Below are 24991 nucleotides of genomic sequence, written 5' to 3'. Positions count from 1 at the left end.
TTTCATTTTTGCTTCGAAATAATATTCACGACACAAAATTCGGTATCACAGTAAATTAGGTCCACATCATTATTGTTCCAGACAATTGTTCACCTAATCAAACGTCATATAAAAACCGTTCAGGTCTACTGAATCTTAGCGTATTACGTCATGGAATTTTTCCTAAAAATGAGCCAAAATTGCACCATCGTTCGTAAGACTTGTGTCAAACCTGTTTAAACATGAAACATTGGATCACCACCTTTGAACACCTGTTTGAATTGCGTGACAATGTCTTTCACTATTGCGTCACAGTTACTGTTTACGTGAGTTTGAGATATCGCAAATTATTCTAGTCATTTTAAAATTGTTGCTTGAAGAGATTGATCGCATGTTTAACTGGTTTGCTTAGTGCTTGTCAGCTGGACGAAAATTTCCGTCTTTTATCCAAGTAATCTGTTCTGTAGTGACAAGTTTTTAGTGGTGTATCGCGTTGCACCCCATTTTCGACAGCTTTGAGGTTATTTTTACAGAAATACAATTCTCGAATAGACGTTTCCTGAAGAGTGTTTCTTTTCGGTCATTACATACAGACGAACGGATCTGGGAATCTTATGTTACAATTTTCCCACGAAGAGATTATGGTTTACCGCTGTGACCAATTATAACATAGCATGATGCCCTTCCGTGCCATTGTTCTTTGTATACCGGACACTTCTATCATTACTCGATAGATGAGCATTATCGCTATATCTTATCTTAAAACTTAAAAAATGGCATTTCAGCAATAAAAGTGCCTTATTTTTTCATAATCCTGCCCCCCAGTCAAAAATTGTTCCGGCGCCCTGCTCCCAGTGCTCTGTCTTACTGTCTACTAAAGTGTCTAGTAGAGTTATATACCGTAGGGGTCATACTCATATTGTTCACTGGCTCCCCACTATGGCTAGCGATTTTCTGCCCAACCACGGTATAGATTAATGCTGTAAACCAGGTAGAACGCTTAGTAAGTTAATAAGATCTTTAATGATTGATTGTGTTTCGTCAATTTGGACTGATTTTGTGAACGAATTCTTCTCATTTTGAGCTAGTTTGTACAAGCAACAATTGGGCTATTTTGGGCTGGTTTGAAATTGCTTTTGGGCTGGACATTTTGAAAATATCTGGCAACTTTTAGCTGAACCAGCGTTGCGTTATCTTCTTGATCAGGGCTGTCAGATTGGAATGATTGATTCCAGATCTGGAATCAAAACGAACTGTCTAGTAGAGAAAAAAAATGTCTGGAATCTGGAATAATTTTTAGAAGCAAATTGGGATTGTTTAGACAAGTCTAGATTGTTTCGGTAATTACCTTTTTTTCATTGCATTTAGTAGGAGTTAACAGGTTGGTGGTCAGACTGTGGTCAGACTGAAGTCACTGTGGTCAGACTGTGGTCAGACTGAAGATTAGACACACTTGCCGACAAGTGTTCCATTTGATGTTGTAAGCGATCAATCTGTTGCATTAGTTGGGCATTGGGATTTTTTTCTGTGGTATACTGCACTGCGCTAACTGTGGCATGGGAAACGTTTGTTAGTTTTGACATTTGATCGGCAGCTTTTGCTAATTTGTTTAATGACATTTCAAGGTTGCCGGTATTCCATTCAGCGGCATCTAATGGATGGAATAATTCCCCGACAACAAGCCTTCAACAATCGGAAACTTCACTCTGTCAATCTCGGTGACGGGCCTGCGTCAGTGATTCAAAGCCTCTACAAGTATGCGAAACTGCCAGGATTAAGCTCTGCAAGAAGCTTTCCCAGTCCGAGGATAAAGATTCAATCCATCAAAATCAAGCGGCAGTGCTGTATTTATGTTGTTTATTGTCATCACCAATTCATTTTATTTCGGCAATGGCTATTTGACCGGCGCCGGTCTTTGAATCTGAAACACTATTTGACCGTTCATGTCGTCACTATAGGCTACAGGCACCTTTTTCTCTTTCAAAGCAAAAGACGAGAAGCGCGTATATAAGTTCTAAATTAAACAATTTTATTCAACTCGATCCATGGCACGTGCGATACTTCGCTGACTTCTATTCTAGAGGGAATGAGTTCGATACTACCCGGAAGCGTTCTGTTTTCTTTTTTTTTTAATTAAATTTTGACCCGAAGTGCTTTTTGTAGTCAACCCGCGCATTCTAGCGCGCATCTACAAAAAGTTAATACTGTATGTCTGTATCCCTTAGCTTCCATTCAAGCAGGAAAACTTTCGATTTTTACGTTGCTTCAACGATTGATGACTTTGAATTAGCGTAACAAAGGTGAATTCTTCGCTAAGAATCGATGGGATTACCGGTGCTTCTACACTAATCATGCGCAGTCGCGCAACGTAGTTCAAGCCTTATGCGCATGTCTTGATCAATACTATTGAAGCTCTCATGTGCATATGCCTGGACGGCCTGGACTGCGCTGATTATAACCCCGAGCCTGCCGTGATCTCGTGGAATACTGATACTATTTTGGAGATGCGACCACATCACGGAGAGGGCAAAAAATAATTGTGCTTTCAAATAGTAGCGTTAGTGTAAAAGTTTTCCGACTCGTGCCCAGAGCATTGTGACGCAAGAAGCCACACGACCTGGTTCGGTGGAAATTAATCAGTTATGCGGCATATTAAGCAGCTACTGCTACAGGGCACTTTGAGTCTTCAAGCGCACGTCATTGGTCTGATGAAAGCCTTTGAGAGTAACTTCCCTGAAGTTTTAAAAAGCCTTCTAAACCGTAGTTATAGTCCTCAAATGGTGAAAAATTATCAAGATAAAGTGATTGAACATGACGATCGACGTTAAAAGTGGTGTGTCCAACGTGAGACTTAATTTGTCTGCCGAGATAGCTGCTTAGACCGGACACGTTTGTCTGCGGTCAACAAAAGAAATCTTTCATCTGCTTCTTCAGAGAGATGTTTTTCAAGTGCACGTTTAACTGCCACCAAGTTGAGATCCCGTTTGACTGGTGAACATTTAGAAAGCCTAAATTTGTTACACTGCAATTTTAAGCAATTTTTGTGATGTTCATTGTTTTTGTAAACTTATAAAAATCATTAAAATGTGTCAATGGTAAAAACTATCAATTATTCTAGAATAGATATCTGTATTCTATATTCGGTTTCAGTATTCTAGAATATTCTAGAATAGCTAATTATTCTATTTTGCCCATCCCTAGTCATGACCGGTCAAATAGTGTTTCAAATTCAAAGACCGGTGCCGGTCAAATAGCCACTGCCTTTTATTTAATGCATACCGGTAAGTGTATTTTTGGTTTAATGTGCTTATTCAAGATAGTGGCTTTCACGATAATTGTTTGTATTTTTTTCTGTCTTTTTATTCGGTGGGAATTGTTTGTTATTAATTCTTTCATGGCTAGCAATTCGAATTTAGGTAAATATCCATACGGTAGCCTACTTAAAATAGCCTAACCTTATGTCTTGAGAGAGGGATATATTTTCCAAATGGGTATTTTCAAGATATGATATATTTTTCATTCACACGCAATGCCATTTTCCAAACATATCGGTACTGTACACTGTTAAAATTGATGATTGTTTATCTAGCATGCATATACAATTATTTGTCTACTCCATTATTGTTTTATTCGTCCCGATAGCTGTTGGCTAGCACATGACTTCACGATTGAAGATGCTTGAAGCTCATGCTGCTTCGACTCTTGGATTGTGCATTTGAGCAATGTATTCTAAGGACTGCTCTCCATTCCGCAGCGCTTAATAGATGGAATAATTCCCCGGCAGCCGGCAACAACACTTCAACAATCAGAAACTTCACTCTGTCTATCTTCGTAACCTGTCCTGCGTCAATAGCCTCTACAAGTACCGGTATGTGAAGTTACCAGGAATAATCTATCAAGGCTTTGTCAGTCCGTGGATAAAGATTCAAAACCAATTAAAGTTTCGCACAATCTTGACAATAGCCCATTTAGTTAAACGCTTGACTTTGTATGTGAAAAAAAAAAGCAAAATCAAGCAGCGTGGTCAACAGACGTGTATAGTGTATACCGTACCTTGTTTTGTTGTAATTTTAACTTAGTGTTTTTGGTGTAAGGCAAGTATAAGTTGCCTGACATTGCATTTTGGTCACTCATAAAACGAATTGTTATTTGCTAATTATTGCAAAATTTTGGCATTCACACATATTTGCTAGGCTTTGAAAATATGTTGTTATTGGCTTGCCTCTCTGAAAATCAAAGAATGCAACATAAATGTAGTTGCAATATTGGCCAGTCAGGTGAATCTGGTGGTTAGAAAATCGAGCTGTGTTGAAGGTCATGTACTGCACTGTGTGTAATAGTATATGGCCATGAAGCATTGCATAACTCAGTTGGTTAGTGCGTAACTTCGTGAAAGCAGAAGCTTCAAGATCAAGTGGCGCTGGTTCACTCTCGAGGTGTGTGCTTGAGCAACGCATTATAAGGACTGCTTTCCATTCAGAGGAACCTAATAGATGGAATAATTCCCGAACAACAAGGCTTCAACAATCGGAAATTTCACTCTGTTAATCTCGGTAACCGGCCCTGCGTCAAAAGGCTCTGCAAGTAGGCCTATGCGAATTGCAAAACAATCTAGGTCAATAATTAATTTATCAAGGCTTGATCAGTCTGAGGATAAAGATTCAAAACCAACCAACCAAAGCTGTGAAACTGAGTAAAGCAGAAACCAAAGCACATCTTGTAGGTACAGACAGTTAGGTGCCTGCCACAATAGGTGCACACTCTGTGACATCAAGATATTTAGGTGTGGCGCACGGTCATTTAGGTGCTATTCCCAGTAAAGTCTATTTCATTAGGTGCTTGATAGTAATACTGCAGATCAATATAAAGAAACTAAAGATGGTAGACTTTGCTGTCTGGGTACTAGCGTACTGTAATTAACATAGGTGGAAACACTTAATACATTGAAGAAAAGTACGCATTGACCTATTTTGTTTTTATTTTTGGAATAAAATTATTATTTTTATAATTCTACCATGCATTGTCTTTTTTGTTTTGTCGAATGTGACAGCTGGCGTTCTTTATATATTTAGTTATTAGTCTTTGTGCTACACTTGTATGCTACTTTCATGGTGACTCAGTCTAATTATTGAAGATCAATAGTCAGATCAATAGCCTATATGAATTAAAATGGAATTTCGAGTTCCAAAGATTCCTGGGATAAGCATGCCAGACATGCGGCAACTGACAAACGATGCTACGACAATGTTCTCAAGAGCTAGGCAGGTGAGGAATAGTCAATCATTTTTCATTTGGAATTGTTTGAAATGTCCACACTTAACCCTTTCAGTGCGTGTACCCGGTGTTACCGGGTATAGCAACATGTCGGTGAAATGCGTGTACCCGGTAATACCGGGTAGTCAGTTAAAACCTTGTTAAAGCTAGTTATTGACTTGCACGCGCCAGCTTGGCTTGTTTCTATGCACTAGAAGTTATTTGTAGCTGTTTAAAAACGTCAAACTTTAAAATGTCGGGGAGCAATGCGCGAGGTAGTCGGTTCAATACGGAGGAAGCGGTAGGTCAGATTTTTGCTGGCACAGACAGCCAGGACAATTTTGATATTGCTGATAGAGAAGTTTCGTTTCCGCATGTTGACTATGACAGCCCGGGGAGTGATGGGGAATGTTATTTGAATGATTTTTATGATTTACATCTTGACGATAGATCCATGGATGTGTCTCCTGATTATGATGAAGAGGGTGGCGGTCGTCGTCGTGTGAGCCTCTGGGGCCGAGGTTCTATCCTTTTACCACCCCAGATTTACGATGTTCCCGGACTACACTGGAAGGCTACTAGAGAGCAGCCAGTCTTTGGTTTCATCATCCATGACATGCAGACCTTCCACTCCATTAGATGGCTTGAAGATGGAACAGTCATTGATGATGTGGTTTTCGGTCTGTTCCTCGGCACCACAGTCACAGGAGGAGAAAGAGGCCATTCCCCGTTGGTGCATGGTTGAGCGGAAAAGCCCGACGCCGTACGAAGACGGTTGAGGCGCACCCATGCCTGTCTTGGTAGCCTTAGGCCGACGGGGCGTGTGTCGGCGTCAGGGCTGAACGAATAGAGTCTGGTGGCGCTTGACTTCCATTAAGAACTCTAGTTATGGGCAGCCCAAGTAGCCGCATTGATGGTCCGCCCAAGTTTGCCCTGACTGTCCAAGCCAGCCAGGCCTGCAGGCAGATGAAGATTGTTTTAGGGTTTACCACATAAAATTGGATTATTCTGTAGCTGCACCCAGGGCCGGATTTAGCTAATGGGGGGCCGGGGGCACTTTTAGATCGGGGGGCCCCCGTGCAAAAATTGTTTTAGCTCCGTCGGCTCGAAAAACCACCTCTACGTGTAGCCTACAGTAGCAGTATTCCAGCACTGCACAGCTTTTTGCAGAAACTTCAAAGGCCGAAAAAAATAATAACACAAAAGTACATTTTTTCTACGTCGGGGGTCCCTTCGAAAGGGGGGCCCGGGGCACCTGCACCCTCTGCCCCCTCCCTAAATCCGGGCCTGGCTGCACCTGATGAAAAAACAGAGATTCATTAGACGTAGCCTAAAGCCTACGAGTAAATGTCCAAATTATGCTCTCACCAAACTCAACAGCCTGAAGTTTGTACTGTGAAAGAAAGCAAAAACATTTATTGAAAAGCATTAGCCTATGTGATAGAAGACTACAATCACTATGTAGCCTACAAACTATAACTATTTTTCAATGTATCTTTTATTTTTTACATGGTACGGTATTCTATGGTTTTTTTTGTCCGTTTTGTGTATTTTTATCCATTTTCAGTAAACAACAAGACATTCCAACAACATTTTACTAAAAAAAACTTTTTTTTACAGATTTTCTAAAAATTGAAGCATCTAAAATGGCTGCCACGAAGTCACGTGACAATCTATCTGAGTAAAATTTTAAAATTTTCCTTTTTTTTATTAGTTCAACCTATTTTTAAATCTAAAACATAAAAGAAATTTTCAAAAAGCTCTAAGAGGAGCTTATTTTTTTCACATTCATTATGAAATGCATATTTTTTTCTAATTTTTTTTTTTTTTTAATTTATTACTTTTTTTACCAGTTTCATTTTTTAAATGTTATTCAGTAATTGATTTTGTTCGTTTTGTGTATCTTTATCCATATTTAGTAAGCAAAAAGACTTTCTAACTACATTTCATTACAAAAAAAAACGTTTTCTTCACAAATTTCACAAAAATGAAAAAATCCAAAATGGCTGCCATGACGTCACGTGACAATCTAACTGCGCAAAACTCTAAAATTTTGCCTGTTTTTATTAGTCCAACCTTTTTTTAAATCTAATACACAAAAAAAAATTTCAAAAAAGCTCTTGTAGTACTTTTTGTACATTCATTTGAAAATGCATATTTTTTCCTAAAAAAGGGCTTAGCACAGGGACTAGACATACCTATAGCAGCGAAAGGGTTAATGCAAATCATACAATTTCCCTTATTTTACTTTACATTTGATTTTACACTTTTACAGGTGTGCATTTTATAGCGGTCTTATAATTGTTTTCTAGCAGTATATATATATAATAATAGATAACATTTTTTTAAATATATATAATATATAACGTTGGTACTGCTATTTTACATTCATCAAATGCTGGCATTTGCAATACAATCTAACCTCTTAGTGTTATATCGATTTCACTATAGTAATAGCATCTTCTTCAGCTAGCACATGTAAAAAAGAAAATTTGAAAATACGTAAAACAAACAAATAAAGCAAACTCCGATATTATCAGCATGCATAAAATTCTATTTTAAAAAAGATGGTTACATAAAATTAAAATCAAAACCTGCAAGCCTAAATCTTAAACTGGTGTTCTGCCACGATTTTCAACACTATACTGGTACAAAATTCAAGAACACATGAACATTATCATCCATCAAGTAAATTACAATCGTTCAGCAAGACGTTAGATTCCAGTCCACTGCCATAAGTTTACATTGATATAACACCAAAAAGAATAAAGTGTGAATGGGCATGGTTGAATAATCTACACTACAGGGATCGGAGGTTGCTGATGACATGGGAGTAACAAAACAGACTAAGTGGTTGGTCGGATCAATTTTTGTATGTTAAGTGTGGCTTTAATTTTATGTAGCCATTTATCTTCAGCGATGTCTTAGTATTGTTTGCTGGGTTGTTTGGCTTTTTTAGTTCACTGTTGTGGAATTTTACATAATGTTTCAATAATGCTGCTTTGTCACCGGATTTATCAGAGTAATTAAAACTGTTCCAAATAGATCTGTGTGTATAACGTTAATGGATCTTTTTAGCGATTATTAACCTTTGTCAGACTGCATATTTTTACACCGCTAACAGGCGGCATGGGTACAATTGTACCCACGTACATTTTCCATTGAAATTTCCAAGTTAGTTATATTTTTTGTACGGTATGCCGTATTTATTGGTCAGAGCGTTTAAATACTGTGCTCTAGGGAAGTATAGCACGTGTTGCTGCACCAGTTCTCTCTCCATTCCCCTTTTATTTTTATCATCCTTTCTGCCCCTGCGATCAGCTATCGTCATCCCAGTCGTTCCACTTCGTTTCCTCTCCCTTCGTCTCTTGCCTTAGATAAGACAAGGCACGTGCAGTATTAGAGTTTTTGATTATATTTGAGTAGGACTAGTAGGAATTGGTAAGTTTTCTGCCGGAATTGGTTAGGTGTAAACTGTAGATTGAAAATTGGTTGTACTGTAGGCTATAAGTTTTGGAAGGTTGGTGAAGAAATCATGAGTGATGGTGATGCTGAATCTAGCATTTACGATAATCGAAGAACACGACTATTGAGGTCAGTATCATTTTGTGTCCAGCTTATAGCCTACTTTTGTAGTACCGGTATTTCACAAAGAAACATTATACACATTTATTTACTTTTTTGCTGCCTTTCAGATATACGGTCGATGAAATGAGGCGTATGATTGAAGAATCTGATTCTGAATATGAGGAAGGCGCATATGTTGCATCTGACGATGAAAATTACATACCAGAAGCAGATGATGGCATTGAAGAAGCGTCCGACATTGAAGAAGAAATGGTGGTAGAACAGGAAGAAGAATACGACTCAGACGAGAGTGTTGAAGATGTCCATGCCATGTCTCAACATGTTGATAGCATTTGGATTGCTAAGGATGAAACCGAATGGCATAGAGATCCGCTGCCAACTGCCCAAACAAGATCTCGTAACATCCTACGACAAAGAGGTGGTCCTGCAGCAACCAGCAATCTATTTACAGAAAAAGAGCTGTTCAAATCCATCATGAGTCCAGAGATGTGTGACATCATACTAAGAGAAACAAATCGAAAGGCTAGAAGAGTTTATGAAGCTTTCAACAACAATCTCGCAGAAAGATTTCGTAATGCTTCTGAACGGCCACCACTAAGAACATTCGAGCCCTTTACTGAAGTTGAGCTCAGTGCATTTATTGGCATCCTTATTGCTGCTGGTGTACACAGGAATAACAAAGAGAATCTGGAAGATATGTGGAAAGTAGATGCTTTGCCTCTTATACGTGCAGCTATGTCTCGTGACCGCTTCAAGTTGATGCTCAGATTTATCAGATTTGACAACGATAATACACGTGCAGAGCGTGTGCAAACAGATGAAGCTGCACCAACACGAGATCTGTGGCTAATGCTGAATAAAAATTTGGAGAGAGCCTACAAGCCACATGAATGTATCACGATAGATGAACAATTGTTTCCATTTCGAGGACATACCAAATTCACACAGTATATACCATCTAAACCAGCTAAATATGGTATCAAGGTTTTCTGGGCTTGTGATGCATCAAACGCCTACCCGCTGCATGGTCAGCTTTATACTGGAAAACCAATAGATGGTCCCCGACAAACAAATGTTGGTGAGCGAACAGTTTTGGACCTGGTCTGTTTGTATAAAGGCTCTGGAAGAAATGTCACCACCGATAATTTTTTCACAGGTATGCAGCTAGCTAAAGTATTGAACACCTGGGACATGACTTTAGTTGGAACAGTCAGAAAAAACAAGAGGTTTTTGTCAAGCAACATGCAGCCTGGCAAGGAAAGAGCACTTCACTCGACCAATTTCGCCTACCATCGAGATGCAACAGTCTGTTCATATGTGCGAAAGAAAAACAGATCAGTTGTGCTTCTATCATCCATGCACATGACCGGAGAAGTCGAAGCAACACAATCAAGCAAACCAGAGATCATCACGTACTATAATAAAACCAAAGGGGGGGTGGACACAATGGACAAAATGCTGGGTGAATACACAGTAAAACGACGGACACTGCGTTGGCCTTTGGCGTTTTTCTATAACATGATCGACGTCACTGGCTTAGCGTCGTTTATCATCTACAGGGAACACAAGCCAGTGTTTAGGAAAAAGGACCAACGGAGAAAGTTCCTGAAAGATCTTGCGAAACAGCTATGTATGCCTTCAGTGGAAGCTCGCACTACCAACCGCATGATGATGAGAAACCACTTCCTTCGAGCTGCAGTGGAAATGGTTCTAGGACGGCCCATTGCGACACCGCCAGAAGGGGCAGAAGCTAACCCCAAAGAACCCCATGGAAATCGAGGAGCTACACCGATTGTTGGCAGTTGCTATGTCTGCAGAGATCAGAAACAAAAACGACGTAAAATCAGGAAAGGCTGCGTGGCTTGCGTTCAGCCTGTGTGCGACGAACACTCCATAACAAAAACAAAGTGTATTACTTATGACACTGACTAAACCCATCTCGACTAAGTTTTCTTTCATATTTCTGTGTCAAATAAATCATTTCTGTACTCTGTTTCATTCAACATTCAAAAAATTGTCTTTGTGTTATGTATACTGGCATTATTTAGATACACAATGTGCAAGGGTACAATTGTACCCATACCGCCTGTTAAGGGTGTAAAAACAACTCGACCCTAAATCTCGGTAACGTGTAAAGATTTTTTGCCGACATTTAGTCTGCATAATCTAACACAGAAATGTAGAGATGTCAGGAAGTTTCAGGTCTCTCGGGTTTCTAGAAAAAAGACTGTCGTATTTTAAAATTGGAATGGGTACAATTGTACCCATGCAGCCGGACGAAGGTTAAAGATCAAATGTTTTTTTGATAGTTAAGTGTTTATGTAATTAATAATTACAGTGTGTATATATACTTTATATATATATATATATGATGCAGTAACTTAATATTGCTCAGTTAGAGAAACTCATTTTATGTAGTTTGGGTAATGCACTTTAATGTTTAATTTGTAATTGATTTAATATGATATATACTTTTGCATTTGTGACAACACATTCGTATATGCTTTTTTTAAATATATATTTGAAAAACTATCAACCAAATTTCCAAGGTAGTAAGCTAGTGAATTGTGGAGTTAAATACATGTGAGTACATTTTGAGGGCTCATCTAATCTGGCTTTTTATTTCAGTACACTGAAGAAAAATTGGGAAGTGCAGAAAAAACGGAGTATGATGCCAATTTTGAAAACTTGCAGTTACGCTATGACAAAACCAAGCATTGGACAGAACGATTGAAAAGTCAAACAGAAATTGCATTGCAACCAAATCCCAGTATGTCGATTCTCTTCTGATCATTTTATGGGTGTTGTCAAATGCCTCGTTAGTTGAAGTATGACTATTCGAGATATGCAGTAATGAAAAATTAACGTGACATTTTTTGCTAGCTGAGATTGCTAAGGAATCAACTTTGTTGGGATTGCGAATCAGTTGATTAAAGTTTTAGATGTTTTTGTAAAAATCCGTCATACAGTTTGCAAAATATCACATAGGAGTGCCACAGCAATACCTCAGAGATTGTCTTTTTTGCTGGCATGTAGTGGTATTCCAAAATTAATTCTCTCCCAAACCTATATCATAAAGGAATATATATATATATATACCTGTTTTACAACTCATAGTTCCCTGTTCACTTATTGCAGATTCCCGTATGGAAGATTTTGTTTATTTGAAACTTGATCGCAAGCCGCCAGATCGTCTGAACAATTTCGAGCAGTTGGGAGTGGCGATGGTGGAAGCAGGAAAAGATTTTGGACCTGGGACATCGTATGGTCAGTTGTTTGCAGTGAACTGTGTCCCAGACAAAGAATCAACCGTTTTTAAGTTAGTTTGCTGTCTGGGGTGTCTAAAGCTTTAAAAGAGTAACAGTTATTTTGGAGAGATGCATGTATTAGAGTGTTTTTTGTGCTCTTTTGAAACTAGTTTGTTCAATCTTTTCACTGATCAATCCTCTCCATTGCGTTTACAAAAATATTTCTTAACATTTCAGTTTTTTAAACTATTTTTCAGATTTCATCAACACTTTTTCCATATAATGGTGCACTAGTGCAGGTTACACAACATTCAAAACTTTTTTCTTCCATTTATGCATACTGCATAGCGTTGAATCTAGATTGTGAGTTGCTGAAATTCTTAAAAATAATTTAAGTTCACTTTAATGGGCTTGCTTTAATGTAGTGCGCACCGCCATGATGTCATTAATGCTCAGTGCTCGTGTGTATATATGTGTCACAGCGGCATGTGTGAACTTTTTGAGGTGCAAAATGCTCTTAGCAACTGAGTTAATGAATTTGAAATATTATTCTAAATGGTTATCACATTTCCAAACTGACAACCTGAAGAATCCCGTTTCTAATATAGGAGCCTACTGCCAATGACTAACCTGAATGGGAGCCACAATGGAAATAAAACGGAAATCATAATTGAAGATGTATATAATTTGTAGAACTGGTTAAGTCACATCTTGTGGAAATTAAATTAAATATGTTGTTTCACCAAAATTATGTTGGTCAATGCCTGCCTCCATGCAAAATTTGATTTAAAAACCGCTTAATTTCGCTATAACACACGATGTAATTAAACAATTTGAAAGGACTTAACAGTAACTTGCTTTATCTCAAAAGTCGTATTTTTGACCTGTCTAATAAATTATTCAAATTTGTAGGGAACACTTGATGTTGTAAATTTTCATCACAATGACACGTCACACAATCAAAACTCGCGGTGATATGATGACGTAACATTCACAGACAGCAAATCAGTCGATTTGCTGTCTGGGTTGCTAGACATGGAATCAGCAACGAAATTAAACTTTAATACAGCGAGCTACAAGCCCTATGATGAAATGTCATGTGATGTCTGCTTAATGTCAACTGCAACTGCATTTGTGAATTAGCTGGCTTTATCTTGTGAGTTGTTTAATTCCATTCACAGCAAGCAGTTTGAAATGATTACATTACCTTGAGTTTTATGCGGGATAATAACAAACGTGGCAGACAATCAATCACAGTTTGCTAAGCCGCAAGAAGAAGAATGTGCTTCCACTGTTTGGTGAAACCTGTTTGAAACATTTGCTAGCTGCCTGACAGTTGTTGCCTTCGTTCATTTACCTCCTTCCAGATTTATCTCGGCTTGGCAAGGCAAAGAAATGATGATTGTTCAACGGTGGGGCGCTTGTAACAGCACTTTACAACTTTTCTCTGGTCTGCAGCATATTTTTCCTTGTGAGCAGAGTTGTTTACAGATAACGACGAGAGGAACTTTACAACCCCAACCTCCGGGACCGAGTTTTTGTCTTTGGTTTAAAACCGGTTCAAGTCCAATATATGGAAAAAGGCAGTTCTGATTTCAAACTTTCGAGAGCATTTAATTTTCCGAAATTATTCTACAGAACAAACAATCTATATATGCCACACCTACGTTTCAAGTTATGTGCATTGTGCAAATAGGTTGTGTTCTGATCAATTTGGTAGCTTCCATGCAAAAATTGAATAAGCAGCCTACGTGCTACTCTTTGTCTGTTTCTTAAGGATTGCTGATTGGCTGTTTATTAATAATTCAGCTGTTCAGCTTTTATTTCCTTGTACAATTGTACATGAATGAACTGTGGTGTATTGGAATATGTCATGTGACGTGATCGATTTGAGCAATAATAAATTACATCATTCTTCAAATTTATTCTAAAACCCTTTCCACTAATTGCAAAAGACTTTTTAACAAGTTTTTTTTTTGCTCCGTCATTCTCCAAACCAGACGTTGAAGCGATGTAAGAATGAGCAGTTTTGCTGACTCTGCATCTGCTCTATGCTCATCTAGTGTTTGACACGTTTGCATGAAACAAGCAAACGCTTTCTTAGCTACTTTGTGGTCGCCATTCTTATGTAAAATTCTTTGATGTGATGCCATTGAGTTGCTTTCAAGCCACGCCCCGCTAGAAAATCAGCCGGCTTGCAAACGTTGAGTCACGTAATATGAGGCTAACTTGCTTATTGCCTGGCACACTGGTACAGTAGTGCATTTGATACTTATTCTTACGTGGAAGTTATGCAAGGTTACGACTAGATTGTCACACAAAATTCAGCAATCAGAGAAAGGATGATTCCAACCCACAATTCCCTTGAAATCGTTTTGAGATTTCAACTTCGTCAAAAATTTAAATCTAATGGCTTCAAGTTCAAATTGATATTTTTCGTTTTGCATCCCGATCTTTGTAAAAGCTTAGTATATAATTCGCATTTTTACAAGAAAAAAGTTGTTGCTGTTGCAAGAGTGTTACTGAACTGCGATGGTGTGTTATGCGTCACGCTGTGTAGCACTCTAGTTCATTGAATCAAAGTTTTGACCTTTTTGATGTTTTTAGTATTGTCTTCAATAAGCTGGTAGAATATTTATAGCAATAAAAAAACACCGAATTTCTTCTTTTTTTCGAATTTCAGGAGGAGTTTTATTGAAGACTGGTGAAACGCAGATGAAGCTAGGACAAGCGGAGCAAACATTTCTTCAGACTACCATGCAGAATTTCCTGCATCCTCTCAACAACTTTTTGGAGGGAGACTGCAAGACCATCCAGAAAGAGAGGAAAACTCTTGAGAAGAAGAGACTTGACCTTGATGCCTGCAAGAGTCGCGCCAAGAAGGCCAAAACACTAGAAAGTCGACAGAACGTAAGATACACTCAATTCCATTGTAGTTTGAACATAATTTAACGAGTTGACTCTAACGATGGTTGCCAGTTTACCAACCGATTGCATTTGTGTCTCTCTGGTACCATGGAGAGACACTGTGATGCATGTCACCATCTTGTGGGAGAGCCTCCTCAATTATCTACCTACTGCATGGTCACAAACCTTTGTGGAATGAAACGCTTGTCATATCGCAAGTAATCGAACGGGGTCGGCATGTTGACAGGCTCGCTACATTTGATGCGGCAACGTACTAGATATCAACTGTAATGCTTTTAACTAGTTTCAAATTTGTCTTTTCGTTTTCCACTTCACAAAGTACAAACATTTTTATTTTTTATTTATTTATTTTTATTTTATTTTTTCTTGCCTTCAATCGCACTGCAGTATATAACCTGGTGAAAGTTTATTTTGTATGTTATTCGCTCTGAGGATGCGCATTGTCATGGTGCGCGAAACGTCAGTGAAGCAATAAACCATCTTGTTTGTTGTTAATTTTACTTTCAATTTCATCAGATGAACGTAGCAACTAGTGCTAGAAACGATAATTGTCCTGATGAACACCCAAACTTTTCAGTATTCAAAGTACAAACATTTAATTCTGTTATATATATAAATGTTTTTTCTACTGTGTTTTATGTTGCGACGTCTTTCTATAACGTAGTTGGCAATATTTTTATTTATTTGCTTCAGATATGCACACATGTTACGCAATACACATCCATATGGAATTACATGAGAAAAAAAATCATCGTGTTAATTATTATGTAACGTTTATTAAACAGGAATGTTCAAATAAACAGATTTCTTAATTCTGAATAGATTGCTTTGACAGGCAATCTTGTATGAATCGTCTTTTAATAGCCTGATGGATTTCCGCATTAAAATGCAGTTTTGCGTAAATTTTTGTCTGTCAATGTAGAGTTACTGTAAAAAATTGAACTCCATTTCGTATCTTAGCGATTATCCCTGTGGGTTTTTCTAATGTTGGAAATTGTGGTCTTAATTTGATAACTGCATTTGGAAAGATGCCAGATGCCAAAGAAATATTCTAACATCTGTTGCAGCTTTGTTATACTCCCAGAATCTGGTTTTGCATTGCTTTAACGACACTAAACTAAACACGTTTATACTTTTGTAATTGCTTGACTAGAGTCCAGAAAATTGCCTCTTTTTACATTGATTCAATGCCGGCAGACGTTGAATCAATGTAAAAAGGGACTGATTTGCTGTATGAAAACTCATCCAGGCGGAAAGTGAATTGCGGGTTGCACAGACGGACTTTGACAGACAGCAAGAAATCACAAGACTTCTCCTTGAAGGCGTCAGCAGCACACAGGCAAGTATAGGGCTGGCCCAGCTAGCAGAATTCCTTTTTTTTCACATTAATTTAACGTTTGGAAAGGTTAAATCATTTTAAAAAGGACGTGTTTCCTAGCTGGGAAACTGTCTTGTGTGCAAACGTGTGCACAACACTCCAATAGAATTGCTTTTTTCAAGTATCAACAGTTGCCTTTTAGCAATGCTGAAACAATGCAAAAGTGACAACAATGCTGGATTGTTTGCCAAGTGCTCAGACTGGAATGTATCTACATTTTAGTTCCGTTTATGGAAAGCCACTGTGAACATTGCCACAGCAGCAGTTGTCTTTTACTCTTTTTCACTTCGTTTCTGCAACTACCAAAGTAAGAATGCGAAACTGCAGGAATTACCTATCACAGGCTTTTTCAGTCCCAGAATAAGAATTCTAATCAAACCAAACTTCTGCTGAAAGAGAAAAATGATTTTAAAAAATCGCGTGATTTCCTCCATGATTGTTGGCAGATCCTTATGGAGTAGCTTCACGTTAAAATGTAGTTGGAATTGTGTTATTCGTAAACCTTTAAAACGCAGAAAGACTAAGTTTAGATTACCAGTAGGGCTTGAATACTCTGCACTGCAACTTAAAAATCACTGACCTACCCAGAATATAAATATATTTTAAAAGATCTTGAACAACCGAGTTCTACTTCAAGAGTTCTACTTTCAATTTTGAATCAAGCTGCTTCAACCCATGACACTTTTACAAGGGCTTGGGTTACGATCCTACGGTTACTGAACAAGAGGCATCATTAGATTCCCTAGCCAGGGGTTTTCAACCTGGAGATCGCGAGCTACTTTTCTGGGGGTAGCGAGACGCCTGAAAATCCAGTGTATCGTTTTGAATGTGTTGCCAGAAAAGATTAAACTGTATTTTATTGCAATCGAACTGACTTTAAGGAAAACTCAAAATGAAATTAGAAAGCGCACTTCAGTACAAGATAAAAAACATTCAAGAAAACTTTAATCCGTCATTTTTGCTGTCGGTTATGATGCGGATCTGATTGGAGCAGAACAGAAGACGCACCCGTGCGTCATATGGTTACAATAAATGATGGTTACAATGATGTATATGATGTTACAATGATGTTACAACGTCATATGGTTACAATGATGCTTTAAAGCATCGCAGCCTTGCTGCCACTGTTCTTGTGTGCTTGACACACGCGGCAATACAGAATTATTACCATCTTTTTCTCCCAACTTCGAAGCATGCACTGTCGACTACTTAACCGAGTGGTAACTGTCCCTGGTACGAACTTCGGAAAGGTTTTGATAAGACACTGAATGTCAGGCTACTGAAAGTTGGGCACAAAGATTGACTTCCTTGTCTTCCCGCTCTAACTTATCTTCAACCACCAGACGTCAGCCTGGATGCGAAAAATAGCATCTCTAATTCTCTATACAATATACATGGCGTAACCTTAGCATGTAGCGGCTGCTTAGCAGGGTTAAACTGATGTCTTTGTGTTGCAGGCGCACCACTCTAGAAGTTTGAATGAGTTTGTAGACGCGCAGACGGAATATTATGCGAAGTGCTACCAATACATGAAGGACTTACAAGACCAGCTGAGGTGAGGTGGCTCAGTGCAAAATGTCAAGCCTCTGACTTCTCGATGACTTAACCTAGAAAGTGACGGTTGCGCTCTGCACAGTTAATGCGTTGTAAGGTCACGTGAATCAAAATGATTTTTCGACAATTGCGTAGTCGCGTGGCGAGAGCCCTGGTACGATGCTCGAAAGAGCGTCGGTTCGATACCCTTCAAGAGCGTGCAGTTGTGTCTTCAGCAAGACACCTAAAGACATGCCTGAAGGTGGACACTAGGGTGGCTCTTAAAATTGAGTTTTTGAATTTTGCTTGGAACACCCTTTCAAATGGTGAGGTTGTCAGAAAAAATAACTCTTGCAAATTTTTTTTTAATTTGAAGTTGATTTAGAGGTGGCCCTCCCCCCCTAAAGTTCTGTGCCCTCCCTCGAAATACCAAATCTGCGTATCTCGAAAACCAATTGAGCTAGAGATACAGTTTTTGTGTTAAAAGATGCAGAAAACATGGTTTTCTATCTGCTTTCTGAACATTGAATGCATCTATCTTGAGTAGAAAAGCAGTTATTTGGAAAAAACGCCTTTGACCAAATCTTGATTTTACAACCTTTATTGTGACCACGAAACCGTCTACAAAATTTCGTTTTTTTGTCTTAATTTTTTCACCTTAGAGGAAACACTGGTAACGATATTCATATCAAAATGTAATTCTGGTCAGTATCATACTGGAAGAAGCGATATTATCGACAATATTTCACATATTGCCTTGCGCATCGTGACAGGATGTCTGCGACCTACACCATTGGACAATTTCCCTGTCCTTGCAGGCAACCAACCAGCTGAGTTTCGTCGCGAAGAAGCCATCCTGTCTCTTTCTCGCCGCACTACGAACCCCAACCACTTGCTCCACTCAAATCTCTACGAGTCTGTGAGCGAGCAATCGAGCATCCTCGGCAACTGAAATCGAGACACCCATTTGTATGTGACGCACAACTTCTGATGAAAACCGCTGAAGACCAATCCATCAGCGCGGCTACCTGGGAGAACAACAAATGGAGCTCAGAGTGGAAGAAGAACTCCTCAAGACTCTAAAGTTGTATCTCCGACACCAGCCCCCATCCAACCGGAATGCATAATTTGCCAAGGAAGGCCTGGGTGCGGCTCAACCGCCTGCGTACTGGGCTAGCCTACTGGAGTCAGACTATTTCGCACCAACATGCACAAATTGGGGATGGCTCCATCCGCAATCTGTGAGTGTGGCAAAGAGGAACAAACCACAGACCACACCATCTGTAACTGCGCCAAATGGTGTGCGTGGTCTGCTTGAACTGGATGACGAATCAATGGACGAATCAAAGGATTGCTGCTCGACACCTGCTCAAGCATCTAAACCGCATCGCCACTGCCCAAGAGTGGTAAAAGACAGAGCCCTTGACCCCTGGAGTAACAAAGAAGGTTTAAACGAAGAAGAATAGACAATATTGTTCTTGTTGGAATTTGGAAACAGTTTTCTGTGTTCAGTAACAACTTGCAAAAGAAACTGAAGTTGGTACTCATCTTCAGTTAAGATTTTGTTAAAATCCTGGATTAGACTTAGAGCAACTCCTCTCTCTGCTCTGTCATTGACTACTGAAAGTCCCTTTGCCATGTGTAAAGCTTGAATAAATGCACCATCTTCAGTCCAATGAGCAGGATCCTTTGAAAGTATAATTATTGCTTCATCTTCACCCAACAGCTGAAGAAGCCATTTTGAATTAGAGGTGCAATACTGTTCTAGACCCTTATTGCTAAGAAACGCATCTACTTTGATGCTTGGTCTCCTTGGTGGACGTTCTCCTGTTTCATCTAACATGGTTGCCACCATTAGCTTTTTACTTTCCACAGACAATCGAGAGTCAAACAAGGCTAGTCCAACCATTTCTTCGGACAGATACCATAAATGCACACCAAGCTTTTTGCATAAATCGCCTTTGCCATCCAACAAGTGCGATGCATAGCACCTGAAGCTTGAAAGCGGATTCCACGCTCAGGAGTTTCTCCAAGGAATATGATACAAAACGGGCATTTTAGCTATGCATGAATGCATTAAAGTTTAGGAATACTTATTTCGTTTATTGCTTTACCAGTTTTACCGGTTAGTTTATGAACTTTGTTTATTGAATAGCTTGGGCCACAATACTTGTTTAGCACTGTTTTGTGCTAGAATACCGAAAACAGGTTTTTTCTAAATAACTGCTTTTCTACTCAAGATAGACGCAATCACTGTTCACAAAGCATATAGGAAATCATGCTTTCTGCATCTTTTGACACAAAAACCGTATCTCTAGCTCAAGCAGTTTTTGAGATATGCAGATTTGGTATTTTGGAGGAGGGAGCAAAACTTTAGGGGGGGAGGGCCACCTCTAAATCAATTTCAAATTCAAAAATTTTTTGCAGGAGTTATTTTTTCTGACAACCTCACCTTTTAAAAGGGTGTCCCACACAAAATTCAAATTTTTTTCATTTTTTGCCAAATAAGAGCCACCCTAGTGGACACGAAGATTGTCTTCCTTGCTTTTCCCTCCACTTAATAAAAATCCTCAGCTACTAAAGGTAAGCTTGAACACGACAAAAAACAACTCGTTATTGAATAATTTCGCAGGAGCACCGAGCCGTCGCCCATCTTCAATCGAGTCGGGGCCAACCGTTCCGCAGTACCAGTGAGCGATATTTCCGGGGAAACCGCCACTTCTGCTTCGATTTCCCCGCCGAAGCAAGCTAGGGTGCTGTATGACTACGATGCTGCTGACACCACAGAGCTTTCCCTTCTAGCTGATGAGGTAGAAAATACGAATGTTATAGGCTGCTACATAACTTCAACGTCGTTAGACGGTTGAAGTGATAACAATAGAAATGATTGCTGTGCTTTTGCTCTTGATATAAAATCAAAAACGTATAATATAACACAAAATCAACTCACTGTCTCTGTTTTTCTGTGAAATGGTTCCGTGCCTCAATCCATGGTTGGTAACCAGCCGAGGCTTGCTGATGGCATGAATTGTGCTTCTGCATTGGGACCTTTACGAAAGCTTTCCTAGACGTTGTTTTATCTCAAAGTAACGTTATCTTGCAGATCATCTACGTTCAAGAAGTTCCTGGTTTATCGCCTGACTGGATGATGGGTCGACGTGGTACCAATAAAGGGAAAGTCCCAACTACCTACGTTAACATTCTCCAGTGACGCGTTGGTCTTTGGTTACTCCAAACGACTCCGATGTTTCTACGTTGGTGTAACGTCTGGCGACGTTTGAAAGAAGCAATTTTCTTTGAAAATGCTTAGTGCAGTCTCGACCTAAAAAAGTTTAGACGTATGTGATAAATTTGACTGTGTGTTGTTAATTGAAAGTTACTGACACAATATTGAAACGAAACCAACACAAACAAATGCTGGTTTATTATTTATTGATACTGGAGATAAATTCGGCAACAATGTTGGATATTTCAATGTGCAATTGTATCCCATTATAATCAGGGTTGGGACTATCGATTACGAATCGATATTCGGTAGCGTTATTCTTTTCTTTGTCACTATCGAATCCGTGTTTTCTTTTCTTTTTCAAATAAGTATCGATTAGCTGCTCTTCTTTACTTTTTTGTGCGTTGAATCCGATATTCGATACTTTTCTGTAAAGTTTACAAATAAATAACGTAAAATATTAACCGAATTCCACATTTTTATTAGGCAGACTTTGTCTTCGTATTTTAAGATTGCTGTTGCTCTTCACCCAAATTTCCGTCTAAATTGGACTCCTGAAGTTGAAAAAGGTGCAATTATAACATTGGTTCAAAATACCCTTCTGGAATTTGAACAAACCCAAGCCTCTTGTTCTGAAATGAGTTCTAACTCTGAAGTTGTATAGAAAAATTCGTTTTTCTGGAGATTTGAAGAGAGAGCAAAAAAGAGATTAGCAGAAGGTTCCAAGTCTATAAGAAACTTGTGGCTTTCATGGTGCAACACTGATGATGAATTACCGAAGGATTTGTACAAGCCCTTCATAATGTACAATACAACATTGCCTTCATCGGCCTTCATCGGGTAAGAGGGTGTTGAGCCCAACACGTACTCAACTCTCTGATTCCAACTTTGAGAAAATGGTAATGCTTGCTTCAGCAGTTAGGCACATTACATGACTGCATTTAAAACTGTGGTGGTGATTCTTCTCAGAAGGATTATTATTGCATGACTGCATTTAAAACTATGTTTTGTTACTCCTAGTCCTTTGAGTGGGAAGTATTTTTCACTTCTTTGAATTTTTTTCAATTTGTTACTGCCTTGAGCATTCAGAAAGAGTGGTGGAATATTTTTTTCTTTTCAATATCGATTACTACATTCTTTATTCTTTACTTTTTTTTCTAGTATCGAAATCGGTTAATTCTTTACTTTTTTTGGCACTATCGAATATCGGAATATTCTTTACTTTTTCACTATCGATTCCCATGCCTGATTATAATCCTCCTTTGAAGTAGGGTACCAACACTTCCCCATTGGGTTAAGAAATTAAAATCGTGAGCCTGCAATCAAAAAACGCATTGGCATATGATAACTATGATACCATAGTAACAACCCAGACAGCAAAATCCAACATTTTTACATTGATTCAACGTCTGCAGACGAATCAATGTAAAAATGTCGGATTTTGATGTTGGGAATATTACTGTTCGGGACCCACGCTGTGTTTCTTTCATCGTTGTTTTTCAGTTTGTTGCAAATATAGCTTGAAAGTTGTAAAAAAATAGTATGGTTTAGAAAGATTTATTTTGTTTCAAGGAGCTAGGGCATGACTAGCTCTATGAGCTGGTGCGTGCATTGGGTTGTTAAATGCCACAATCAGTCTCTGAAATGAGAGTTTATTGTTGGCTTGGGGAAGCAGTAGAAAAATTTAAGTTAAAAACGTTCAATCAGACAGTTACCAAACGTTGGAAAAGTCTGCAGCAAACAAAGCCATGATATCACTTGTGTCAGAATAGATTTTTCCATCTTTTGAAATGTTTTGTGTTTAATATTGACGTCATTGTAGAGAGGTGCCGTTTAACTTTAAGTATTATTTGAATTTACATTATTGAAGCGTCAGTTGGCGTAAAAAAATATGTAAAAATATTAGATTTAGCAGATGTGCTGATCGCGTGAGGTTACGTTGAATTTTCTATCACTTTTTTTCACTTTTGTTAATTTTTTTTTTAAAGCTTATTGTTTGTACAAAGCATTTGTTGAATGGAGCTCATTAAAAACCATTACTTCTCGTCTTATTGCAGATTCAATTCTCAAAATTTTCCCCGCTATCACTGCTATTAATTTGATGTTTTTCGTGACAAAAACTAAGGATAAAAGTCGCTATTGTTACATCGTTTCAAGGCATGACAACGTTTCAGCAATGGTAACTTTTGTTGGCTAGTTGTGACCGAGTTCTGTACCGTGCTGGTTTTAATACACTACTCACTCCATTCTATGATGCCACAGCTTGGCAGGCATAGTAGAGAACTGGCCTGTATCATTGCCATCAGCTAAGTGTGAGGTGGCAGGTGGGTATCATAATTTCATACATGTATGATTGTGCAGTCAATCTATGTGCCGTGTTTGTGCTTATGTTCTATCATATTTACGAGACCCAAGTGCACAATGCTTAGTTTATGGAATTATCTGTGAGCATGCAACGACTTGGCGAATACTGAGTTTTTTGTGATATTTGTTGATAAATGCTGTTCAGAGTTCCCAATAGTAGCAATCACTCTTAGGTTTTTCAAAAATGATAAACTTGATCGTTTTTGTGCATATTTGTGATAAAAATATTTGTGCATTGATTTAATACATGGTATTCATCCAGAAAACACAATCTTTTCTTTTTACATCACTTTAAAAATCTCCAAATGTTGAAACGGTATAACACGAAAAGCTTGTGATTGCTGGGCAGCTTGCTTCTAGATCAAATTATTTGCTACATTGATTGCGATGCAGACACATTTTCTCGTATGCAGCGCACAGCTCTTCTAAAGCTTGCCAATGTAGTTTAACTGTGTGTTTTGTCTGGCTGCCATTTGATGAATTACAGTTTAATTACCGTGCAAAATTTAGCCAAATGTATCTTTATTCTTTATGCTGGCAAAAATCGACACTTTTCTCCCATAGTAGCCTATGTAGGTTGGTAGATCCAGACATTCATTACTTTTTCTAATACATGACATGCTGTTTTCAAAGTCAAAACTAGTGTATTGCGTTGTAATTTTAATTATAACTTCATATCAAGAATTGCAATAGTTTAGTTAAATTTTGGCAATTGGTTATGTGGTTTTGTTTGACAAGAAACTGCGTTCAATAAATAGGTTCATGCTCAAAGAGTGTGGTTTACTTCCCGATGTAGATTCGTCGATGCAAACATCGATCAGTGTTTTCGTGTGTGTCTCAAGCATTGACAAAGTTTTGAGGTTAAAGTTCGTCAGGATCCGTTGCGCTCCTCCATAGCAAAATTACCATAAAAACTTTCTGAAATTGTTGTATCGGTGGGTTAGGTAATTTATTGAAAGTTTGTTTTAATTCTGTTATAAAACCACGACAAGGAAATAGAAACCCAGAAGCAAGAAAGTATGAGATCAAACACCAATTAGCTCCAGCAACTGACGAAATTCAGCGTTCGGATTGTATGAAGCTTAAAACTTGGGTAGTGGCCAAAGTTATCTAGTGGTTGTACTCAAACATTGTTTATATTTACGTAGGCAACATAAGCAAAGTATCACTGGTCAGGGGTAAGTCTGGCCACGCATGAAAATATCTGTGTTACAATTGGATAATTTGTGTACACTTAAATGTAGGCTGCTTGGAAGTATAGCAGTGGCGTATATTCAAGGTGTTCACTGAACACCCCAAGAAATCCAGAAAAAAAGAAAATTTCCATCGGTTGTCGATGTTCTTTACTTTTATGATATTCTAACATCTTGCTGCATGCTGATTGCTTTCTTTTCAATTGCAAAACTCGTTCCCTTCTAATTTTAATACTCCAACGTTTGAGGTCATTGCCTTTAATTTTTTTCGGTCATTACCTTTAGGCTGGGTGTGCACTGA

At 38.5% G+C, this 24991-nt stretch overlaps 1 protein-coding gene across 1 annotated transcript; it reads left to right on the top strand.

The window, feature by feature from the left end:
- Positions 1-4572: 4572 nt before the first annotated feature.
- Positions 4573-24262, top strand: LOC145785122 (endophilin-B1-like). The gene is made up of 8 exons (XM_082596823.1): positions 4573-5244; positions 11449-11590; positions 11959-12087; positions 14752-14978; positions 16246-16335; positions 17832-17929; positions 20540-20717; positions 21011-24262. The coding sequence occupies exons 1-8, from the start codon at positions 5149-5151 to the stop codon at positions 21116-21118; spliced, it is 1068 nt and encodes a 355-aa protein (XP_082452949.1). The 5' UTR covers positions 4573-5148; the 3' UTR covers positions 21119-24262.
- Positions 24263-24991: the final 729 nt, after the last annotated feature.

The sequence above is a fragment of the Aplidium turbinatum genome, chromosome 16, assembly GCF_918807975.1.
Source record: "Aplidium turbinatum chromosome 16, kaAplTurb1.1, whole genome shotgun sequence".
Lineage (NCBI taxonomy): Eukaryota > Metazoa > Chordata > Ascidiacea > Aplousobranchia > Polyclinidae > Aplidium > Aplidium turbinatum.
The sequence above is the reverse complement of the archived record's forward strand: the minus strand, read 5'-3'. Positions and strand labels throughout refer to the sequence as shown.

What these genes read in the sequence shown, in the direction of transcription:
- LOC145785122 (XM_082596823.1), top strand. Translation starts at nt 5,149, where the DNA reads ATGGAATTTCGAGTTCCAAAGATTCCTGGGATAAGCATGCCAGACATG. An exon ending in AAGGCGTCAGCAGCACACAG is followed by an intron (nt 16,336 to 17,831) that starts GCAAGTATAGGG and finishes TTTGTGTTGCAG; the next exon opens with GCGCACCACTCTAGAAGTTT. An exon ending in GACTTACAAGACCAGCTGAG is followed by an intron (nt 17,930 to 20,539) that starts GTGAGGTGGCTC and finishes ATAATTTCGCAG; the next exon opens with GAGCACCGAGCCGTCGCCCA.